General features: G+C 41.6%; 1 protein-coding gene across 1 annotated transcript; it reads left to right on the plus strand.

Moving 5' to 3' along the window:
- The first annotated feature begins 809 nt into the window (after positions 1 to 809).
- On the plus strand, positions 810 to 1,634 carry LOC121785842 (VQ motif-containing protein 4-like). Its single transcript, XM_042184309.1, has one exon. It carries the CDS (start codon positions 906 to 908, stop codon positions 1,494 to 1,496), a length of 591 nt encoding a protein of 196 aa, XP_042040243.1. The 5' UTR covers positions 810 to 905; the 3' UTR covers positions 1,497 to 1,634.
- The last annotated feature ends 9,309 nt before the right edge of the window (positions 1,635 to 10,943 follow it).

The raw sequence follows: 10,943 nt of genomic DNA on the forward strand, positions 1-10,943 counted from the left end.
AATCTAACGGTAAGGTATCATACCGTACCGAAAAATGCGGTATTTTCAGTATTTTTTCGGTACGGTAAGTGCGGTACTTCGGTATATTTTGCCAGCTCTACTTTTTACTTTATTATCTCTACTTTTTTTCTCTCTTACTTTTTAATATATTTATTTAACATATTCAACATCTCTTTTTTAAATTCTGTACTGAAAAGTTTCTTCTCAATTATGAGAGAACGGAAGGAGTACTCAGTTTCGTAGCCGAGAAGCTTCCAATTTCAAACTCTTTCACATAACTTACATACAATACTCACTTTTGTAACCGAGTTGTATTCTTTTTTGAATAATTGAATCATTTTTCTTTTTATCTAACATACGGCACTTTTCTTTGTTTTCTATTTTACTCATTCTTACTATATTGTATTCTCTTTTAATCTCTCCAGATTTTTTATTTAATTTTATTATTATTTAAGTTACTTAACATAAATTTCTTAATTTTAAGGTAAAAAAAATAAATGCGTCTTGGAGTAGAGCTCATTGGATTCCCGTTACGATTATGTTAATTACACAAACTTAATTCCAAACTACGACTTCTCATAAATGCGCATAATTACTAGTCTCGGTGGGCCTGCATTAGTCAATGTCAAAAGAATTGGACAATTATTTTTCGATTATTAATTAATTATCACCCCAACCATCTCCCACAGCCCCCCGGCATGCGCGTGCCCCGCACCCACCCATTAACCCCCCGCGACTCCACCCCACGCGCCCCCGCGCGTGGGACACCCTCCCAAGTACACAAATGAAATACTTACCTAACCCCAATATTTCAGAGTGTTTCAACTTACATTTCTCTCTCAAATTTCTCTCTCTACACTCTGAGGCAAAGAAGAAAAGAGGAAGATCTATCCATCTATCCATCAATGGAGCCCCACAGCTCCACCAGCTCCTCCACCACCACCACTGCCAGCGGCGGCGTCCACCACCCGGTCACCCGATCCGACCCGAACAGCCCGTACCCGACCACCTTCGTGCAGGCCGACACCTCCTCCTTCAAACAAGTCGTCCAAATGCTTACCGGGTCGACCGACCCGACCCGAAGACCCGACCCAGCCCGCCACGCGATCCCGCCCGTCAAAACCGGGTCCCGCAAGGACAAGTCCGGATCCAAGCTCTACGAGCGCCGCAACAAGAGCTTCAAGATCAGCCCACTGGGCCCGGGCATCCGGCCGGGTCTGGCCAACGGATCGCCCCGACCCGGAACCCCCGAGATCCTCTCCCCAAGTATCCTCGATTTCCCGTCGTTGGCGCTCAGCCCGGTCACGCCGCTCATACCCGACCCGTTTGACCGGGTCGGGCGACGCGGCGCCGGGCTGGATACGGCGGCGGAGGACAAGGCGATCGGTGAGAAGGGTTTTTATTTGCACCCGTCGCCCGCGAATACTCCAAGGGATTCGGAGCCCCGGCTTCTGCCCCTGTTTCCGCTGACGTCACCGAGAGCTGCGGAATCTTGAGTGAGTTTTTGTTTTATTTTTGATGATTTGGAGATTTATGAGGGAAATGTAATGTTTTACTTTATCATTGGCGATTCAAAAGCGGGGAAAAAATAATTTAATAAAAAAAGGGAAAAAATGATTCCAACTTTGCTTGAATACTTGAATTTCATATATCTTGATTCCTACTCAGACCATTTATTCCTACTTTTTGTCACGATATTTGTGAATAGATATTTTCGTCTTTATTTTTTTGAGTTTTTAGATTGTTGGCTTTGTTTTGTTACTTCTTCTCTAAGTCCATGTGAATTGACATGGTGTTGAAATATTGGACTTTTTTTCCGGTGATTAAATAAACTAAATTAAAACAAATTAGGAAGAAAATGCACATTATAAAAAGAACAAAAACAAAATGTGGGGTTAGCTGTCAAAAAAGGGGGCATAGATTTTACTTAGAACTATGAAATGAATAAATTAAAATAAAAGATAAATGCTCTTTCTTTTTATTTAAGTCTTCTTTCCGAAAAATGCTTTTATCTCCTTTTTCTATTTGGTAGTGCTGTATAGGAATTCGATTGGAATGAGGATATGAGGAATTTCCGTAATGAGTAATGATGTGGAATTTGTTTTTTTTTTCGTTTTGTGGAGTATATTTTATTTTTGTGGAAGTGTCAAATTTAGATACATAGTCTCCAAATGATTGCATTAAATTTACCACGTCCGCTCTAATTCCTTATTTAATTATGAGATTGACAAATTCCAAGTTGGATTTGGAAGGGTAGCCGATTTATCATTTTTTTATGGATGATATAAATTTAAATGAAATATTCATTGATTAGTGTTTGTTTTAGTTCAAACACGCAATGTCGATGGGTTCGCAATAACTTCCGCTTTTAAGAAGTGTTAAGAAAAAAAATAGTCGTTGATGTAGTAGAATTATATTTATATCAGCTTGACCTTAATAATTGAACATCAAGATTTATGTGACTTCCTTTTCAATAAGGCTGAGTGGACCAATTTGAATAGGATCAGCAATGGCTCATTTGTAAATTGTACTCCATTCGTCTCATTTTTGTATGACCAATTTGAATAGGATCAGCAACGGACATACTTTCCGTTTTAAATGTCATATTTTTATATAAAAAGTTTTCTCACACATTAATATAAATATATTATTTTTTTCTCTCTTCAATTCACATGCAAAATAACATCTTTTAAAATTTCATACCATTACCCAAGTATATTGTGACACGTGCCGTCTGTTATAAGACGGAGGGAGTAGTATATATATAAAAAATTAGTAGTATATGTTTACAATATGTTGTCCTTAAATTTTGATTTAAATGATCAAGTATATGCCAAATATCCCCTGATCAAAAGTGTATATATATGTCTTACTATCAAATATCAAATAAAAGTGATGTAGTACTAAAAAACATCAAATACTCTTTGAAATGTGAATCTTGGGAGTATTGTCCCATTGTTTAGAAGTTGAGTTAATTGGAGTGTATGATGAAATATAAAAGTCAGAGAATACATAGTAATTGTACTTACCATTTTGTTTACGATATCAATTAACACAAATTTTGTACAATCAAGATTAGTCTAATAGTAAACGAAAGCACGACAAAATAAGTATAAAATTATTGGATTAATGTTGAGATTTATCATGTTCATGTCGGTTTAACATAAGCCATTATTATCATCAAAATTATTACTAATCACGATTTTAATATTGCATAGTTCGCATACTTCAACAAACTCAATTTCAAAATAATTACCAAGTATGTGACTACGTTTCAATTGGCTAAAATAAGAGACACCAAAACTTTTCAATTGGTTCAATATGCAACTAACACCTTATTGCATATATTATTACAAATAGGGCAATTGTGTAATCGACAAATGAAAGAACGCAAAAAGACACAGAATTTGCGTGGTTCACCAACGTTGTGTTGGCTACATCTACGGGCAAGAAAGGAGAACAAATTGTATAATGATTGCGGTTACAGATACATAGTATTGTACCATACTTCTATATAAATAGGTACAAGGGCGAACTGGGCCTAGTACAATAATTAAGGCCCAAAACAGAAACATATCATAGCGTCGGGCCGGGGGCGTCTTCCCCCCTGACTCGCTGACCGGTCAGCTAGACCCCCGTTTGGCTAGCGGCAAACAGTAATGATTCAAGAATCCTAACAAATCTCCACCTTCACTTGAATTCTCTTTCCAAATGCATCATCATAATACAAGACGAACAAACTTCTTCATTCTTGCCTCAAATTTGCCCTCCACGAGCAACTAACAGCTCATGACATTAAGCAAATCCAAATAATGTTGAAACTTGCTCTGCGGGACCGGCTTGGTGAACATATCAGCAAGATTATCAGCAGTGCTAACTTTCTTCACCTCAATTCTTTTCTCATTCTTCAAAAAATGATACCTCACATCAATATGTTTAGTCTGCTCATGGTGGACTTGATCTTTGGCTAAACAAATAGCGCTCTGACTGTCACAGGACACTATAGCTTGATCTTGATATAAACCAAGATCACCAACTAGCCCTTTCAACCATATTCCCTCTTTAGCAGCTTCTGTCAACGCCATATACTCTGCTTCAGTCGTAGACAAAGTAACTGCAGCCTGCAAAGTTGCTTTCCAACTAACAACAAAACCACTGATAAGACCTATTTCATGCATCGGTTTAGGGGTAAAATGTATGCTACTTGATCAGTTTATCACGCAAAGCGAGTGTTAAATGTGCAGGAATGCCTCTTGACCAAGGGCAACAAGGCCAGGCTGATCAAGTTGGTACAAAAGGCGAAAAAGGCCAAAAATCGGGTGGAATGATCAAGGGGGGGTGATCAAGCAGTTAGGCGGGGACCAAGACGTTCTAGAAGAGAAGCACGTGTAGCTGATGCGTTGGATGGGATCATCAATCAGTTATCAAGAACGAGGGAGAATCCTCACTCGATTGCTGAGGGACCACCGCATTCTAGAAGAAGGGGCACATGTCAATTGATGAGGTGTGCGATCCATTGGCAAAGTAATTACTCAGCCTGATCCAGCAAGTTTGTTCAGATCTTTGGTCTCTTGACTCATGTGTTTTTCTTTTTACAGTTTATATTTTTAACTTAGAACCCCTAGGACCCTACCCTAACACATTACTCCCCTTAAGCCCCATTACAACCAAAACAAAGACCTTAAGGAACTATCTTATGCAGTCCGATTCGAGGTATTAAACTTAAGGCAATTACCGAGTGAACAGTCCTAACATCTCTGGTGAGAAATGAGTGACTAAGTGAATCCAACAGTTGGTTTAAATTGAGCAATCTTGACAAACTAACACCTTGATCAAATGAATGCGAAAGGGGAGAAACATAAGTTGCTGGAAAATGGATTGACCTCGACCTCGACCTCGGGTATGATTGTTGGAAGTTTATTCGATTTTATGCATCTATGTGAATATGTGTCTTTGTTTTGAGTCTTGTTTTTCTTTTCGTCTTCTTTTACTTTCTTGGAATGAGTAAATCATGCCTGAAATTTGCCTTATCTTTTTCTTTTCTTTTTCTTTATACTTGGGGACAAGTATGTTTTAAGTGTGAGCAGTTTGATAAGGCTCATTTCATGAATCGGTTTAAGGGTAAAATGTATGCTACTTGATCGGTTTATCGCGCAAAACAAGTGTTAAATGTGCAGAAATGCCACTTGACCAAGGCAGCAAGGCCGAACTGATCAAGCAAGTACAAAAGGCTATAAAAGGCCAAGAAACGGGGGAGTTGATCAGGGGGAAGTGATCAAGCAGTTAGGCGGGGACCGCTGGATTCTAGAAGAAGAACACGTGAGGAAATGAGCTGGATATGGCGCACCATTATGTTATCAAGGACGACGTTCTAGAAGGGGACACGTGCTAGCTTATGAGACGCAAGGACGGAGCTGAGTCAGGAATCTATTACTCAAAAGCGTCGTCATTCTAGAAGAAAGGCACGTAGCAATCAGTGAGTCGCTCATTCTCAGCATGAGCGAATATTCCCTGTCAAGATCGCTATCCAGCTGGAGGCCGAATCGAGCTTATAAATAGAGGGTGTGCCGCCACAAGAAGGGATCCGACACTTTACTTTCCGTCTAGTTTAGCTTAGCTTAGTTATCTAGCTTAGTTTAGTTCAGCTCTCTAGCTTAGTTTAGTTCAGCTCTCTAACTTAGTTTAGTTCAGTTCTCTAGCTTAGCTTAGATAGCTTAGTTAAAAGGGCGACCGAAGGGAGCCCTGCAGAATACTCATTTCTGTTAGCGTTATCTTAAGTTTTCCGCTGAGATTCTTCTCAGTTCTTACCGCTTTCTTAGCTTCCGAAGTGTTAGCTTAGTTTAAATTTCACGCCGTACTCAGTTTTTAGTTTAATCAAAGTTATTTTCGTTTACATTCACACATTTACTTTTCTGCTGTTAACTGCAATTCACTTGACCCAGTAGTTAAAGTTCCATTGATCAAGCTAGCTAATTAAATTCTGTCTAGAGTATAGATAATAGTTAAAAACTCCCAAGTTAAAGCGTGGCAGCAGCCAAACCCCCTTGTTCACTACTCACACACTCGACATACCAATTTCTCCGTGGGATCGACCCCGAACTTGCCGCTTTACTGTTAAAGTTGTGCAAAATTGGGAGTTATAAATATTTTCTTGCGTGAGTCGGTTTGAGGATTGATTTGATTAAGTGGCAACGACAATTCGCTAACTGATCCGACCGGTTCGGTTATCTTCCATATAACTTGATCCAATTCCAATCCGTCAATCTCGAGCTCACCAAAATGGCGCCGTTGCCGGGGAAGCATGGTGTTACTTTATGTTTGTGCGTAGTGCGTAGGAGTAAATAGTTTTATTTCTTTCTTTTCTCATTTGTTTTTCCTGCTGTTGATGAGAAGGTACAACCAAGGCGATTACTGGAATCATCCCTTTATATACAGAAGAACTAATACTCAGTGGAGAATCCAGGAAGCCGGCATAATTACCACTCGTTACAGAGCCGCACAAGTAGCAGCAGCCACCGAGCATAACACAAACCCACCACCACCTGAACAAACAGAAGTAAAAATGGTCCTTGTCCCTGACGACTCGGGAATCGGCTATCTACACGCTCATGATGAGAGAGAGCCCACACATGCCATCACCGCTACTCCTGTGATGCGGACCATCGTAATCAAATCTGGAGTACTGCCCGTTTTGTCCCACTTCTACGGCCTTTCGAAGGAGTGTCCGTATGCTTTTCTGGAGGAATTTTGCCGATACTGTGATATTCAACCCGTGCCATCTGGATCCACATCCGAAGATTACAGGCTTAAGGCTATTCCCTTCGTTTTGAAGCGGGATGCGGGTGTCTGGTTGTCTAGGCTGCCAGAAGGATCCATCAGGACTTGGGCCGAATTCCGCATGATATTCCTCGATCGTTTCTTTCCAGCATAGAAAACAAGTGCCCTAAAAAGGAAAATTACAGAAGCCAGACAGGAGTATGACGAGCCCCTCGGCCAGTACTGGGATAGGTTCCAAGGGCTGCTTCAAGCATGCCCTAACCACAAGCTTGGAGAGAAGGAGATCTACTCGATCTTCTATGGCGGACTCACTGTGGAGAGCAAGAACGACCTCGACCTCGCAGCACAAGAGGATTTCTCAAAAACCCTTTTTAGCCAAGCTAAGAATATTTTTGAGAGACTGATTGAGGCTAAGCGGTCGTACGAAACATCTCGAGGGCAGTACAGGAGAAGAGCAGTGCACGCAGCAGAGGCGCGCAACGATGAAAAGCTGGAGGCTCGATTCGAGCATATGGAGAAGAAACTCCAGGAAGCAGTAGAAAAAACGAGACCGCCGCCACCGCCGAAGGAGACACAGTATGTGCCGCAGCCGCCACCGCCAGAAGTGCATCACTACTATTACTGCGAGTTTCCCTCTGAGGTAGAGCAAGTAAACGCCGTAGGCCACTGGAACACAAATGGCAACTGGATCCAAGGGAAACAGAGAGATGCTCCATGGAGGTACCACAACAATTTTCGATGGACTGATCAGAATCAAAGCCAACCACAACCACCCTCGACACATCAGGTACAAACCTCCGAAGGGCAGTCCAACTGGCCTGCTCGAATCCAGGAAAGGCCAAACACTGGAGGGAACAGAATGCAGGGAGGTCAGACAGGATGGTCAAATGGATCTCAAGGAAACTGGTCAAGTGGATGACAATCAAACTGGTCAAACCGACAACAGGAAGGAGACTGGGGGTACCAGCATCAAAACCCTCAGTTTAGCAATCAAGGAAGGCAGCCAAACAATCAACTAGTGAATTATGTTCCGCAATACCAAAGAGGGAACTCACAGTATTTCCAAGGGAACCAGCAGAGTCATTTCCAGGACCAGCCAGAGCAGTATGGAACTTCCGGCTACTACCAGCAAGGCCATGGAGGAGGCCGATTTAATCAGAGAAATAAGGCCTATTTCATGCATCGGTTTAGGGGTAAAATGTATGCTACTTGATCAGTTTATCGCGTAAAGCGAGTGTTAATTGTGCAGGAATGCCGCTTGACCAAGGGCAACAAGGTCAGGCTGATCAAGTTGGTACAAAAGGCGAAAAAGGCCAAATATCCGGTGGAATGATCAAGGGTGGGTGATCAAGCAGTTAGGTGGGGACCACGGCATTCTAGAAGAGAAGCACGTGTAGCTGATGCGTTAGATAAGATCATCAATCAGTTATCAAGAACGAGGGAGAATCCTCACTCGATTGCTGAGGGACCACCGCATTCTAGAAGAAGGGGCACGTGTTAATTGATGAGGTGTGCGATCCTAGCGTGAGCGAATATTCTCTGCCGAAATCGTTATCTAGTGGAGGTCAGTGCGGCGAGCTTATAAATAGAGGACGTGCCTCCATTAGAAGAGAGCTAAAAAATAATCTTCCTTTTTTTCTTCTCTTTTCCGTTTCTAGTTTAGTTTCCAGTTTAAAAAGATAGCTTAGTTAGAGAAATGGTCAGTTAAAGAGAGAGCGACCGAAGGGAGAGCGACGGAATACTCAATATCTGTTCGGTGCTGTCTCAAGTTTCCGACCGAGAACTTCTCGGCTTTACTCATTTTCTTATTTTCTGAAGTTGTTAGCTCAGTTTAATTCCGTGTTGTTCCGTAGTTAAAGAATCGATCTTTTTTGTATTCCGCACGTTCACAGTACATGTTTTGGAGTTCTGAATATAAAATCAGAGTTGTTTTGTTTTCGTCATCTTGTTTACTGCTCCAGTTTAGTTTCGCTTTTAAGTCTCTGATCCAGTGTTTCATTATGTTGAATGTCAAGGTATTTTCACAGTTTCGTAGTACGATTAGGTAGTTAAGTTTTTTATTCCAGCCTGTTGTTTACCTGACCCATATTTGTTTCCAGCATGATGAGTGCCTTGATCAAGTAGATAGTTTATTTTCTGCCTAGCGTAATCCAGTAGCTTAAAAACTCCCAACTTAAAGCGTGGTAGCAGCCGACCCCTATTCACTACTCACACACTCGATACACCGGTTTCTCTGTGGGATCGACCCCGTACTTGCCGCTTTACTGTTAAAGTAGGGCGAGTTTGGGAGTTATAAATATATTTGCGGTGGGGATGAGAGAGAACGCCTTGATCAAGTGGCAACGACATTTGCTAACTGATCCACTCGGTTCAGTTATCTTCTATATAGCTTGATCCACTCGCGTCTTAAAACCGTGTCGACCAACCACCAAGAGTGAAAACATAACTGGTCATAGATCTTCTACTATCGACATCTCCAACATAATCAGAATCAGAATAACCAGTCACTGAACAATGAGTATCACCTCCATAAACGAGACCAACATCAGACGTACCTCTCAAGTAACGAAAGATCCTCTTCACAGCCTGCCAATGCTCCTTCCCAGGTTGTACCATGAACCTGCTAATAACACTGACAGCATGTGGTCTAGTGCAGACCATAGCATACATCAGACTCCCAACTGCATTTGAGTACGGAACTCGAGACATGTACTCTTCATTAGCTTCAGATTTCGGTGGATGATCAGTTGACAGATGAATGTTTGTGGCACTTGGAGTATCAATAGGATTAGATGTAGAGATGCCAAATCTTGACAAGATCTTTTCAATGTAGCTCTTCTGTGATAACGAAAGCTTCTTCTTTTCTCTTTCCCTAGAAATCTCCATGCCTAGGATTTTCTTCGCAACACCCAAATCCTTCATTTCAAACTCAGCACTGAGATGAGCCTTCAACTTCTGAATCTCAGACATCGACTTCGCAGCTATAAGCATATCATCCACGTACAGAACAAGATATATCGTAGAACCATCATCAGCTTTGTTGTGATACGCAAAACAATCATACGGACTCCTGTTGTATCCTAGCTGAATCATGTAGCTGTCAAATCTCTTATACCATTGCCTCGGAAACTGCTTTAGTCCATATAACAACTTCTTCAACTTGCACACATAATCCTCTTTGCCCGGAATAACAAATCCCTCTGGTTGAGTCATGTAGATATCTTCCTGAAGCAATCCGTGTAGGAAAGCCGTCTTCACATCTAGTTGCTCAAGCTCCAAATCATAATGTGCAACTATCGCAAGTAACACTCTGATGGAAGTGTGTCTGACCACTGGTGAGAATATCTCATTATAGTCAACCCCCTCCTTCTGCGTGAACCCTCTTGCAACTAGCCGAGCTTTGTATCTAACACCATCATCTACTATGGTCCCTTCCTTCTTCTTGAAGATCCATTTGCAAGTAACAATCGTTCCCCCTTAGGCCGTTTGACTAGCTTCCATGTCAGATTCTTCCATAGTGATTCCATCTCTTTTCCCATTGCAGCGAGCCATTTAGCACGCTCACTGCCCGAAAAAGCTTCCTTATAGATGGATGGTTCATCTTCCACCTCACTGGTAACTTGTAATGCATATGCCATCATGTCCTCAAAATCGTACTTCAACGGAGGCTTCACACCTGTCCTCCTAGCTCTGTCAATAGCAATGCTTCTCTGACGAGCTTCTGTATGAACATCAGAACTAGTAGTATCAGTAGTAACTTCAGCAGTAGTGTGTTGATCTTCTCCACCTTGGAGTTGTGATTCACTCTCATCGTGAGTCACTTGCAGCTCCACCTGTTTATCAACACCTTCCAAATCCTCTGCAGCAGTAGACTTCACAGTAGAGTTAAGCATAGAATTTTCATCAAACACCACATTCCGACTGAGAATAATTCTATCCTCTGAAGGCGACCAAATTTTGTACCCCTTAACTCCATTTCCATAACCAACAAATATACCCTTCTTAGCTCTCGGTTCTAGTTTACCCTCACTTACATGATAACAAAAAGTACAACCAAAAACTCTAAGCGAAGAATAATCTGCAGGCATATCATCAGACCATACCACGTAAGGTGTCTTACAGTCAATGCCAGTGTGAGGACCACGGTTGATCAGGTAACATGCCGT

This window comes from Salvia splendens, chromosome 22 (genome assembly GCF_004379255.2).
Source record: "Salvia splendens isolate huo1 chromosome 22, SspV2, whole genome shotgun sequence".
Taxonomy (NCBI): domain Eukaryota; kingdom Viridiplantae; phylum Streptophyta; class Magnoliopsida; order Lamiales; family Lamiaceae; genus Salvia; species Salvia splendens.

Bases quoted from the DNA above. Each gene is read 5' to 3' on its own strand.
- LOC121785842 (XM_042184309.1), top strand. From the start codon at position 906: ATGGAGCCCCACAGCTCCACCAGCTCCTCCACCACCACCACTGCCAGC.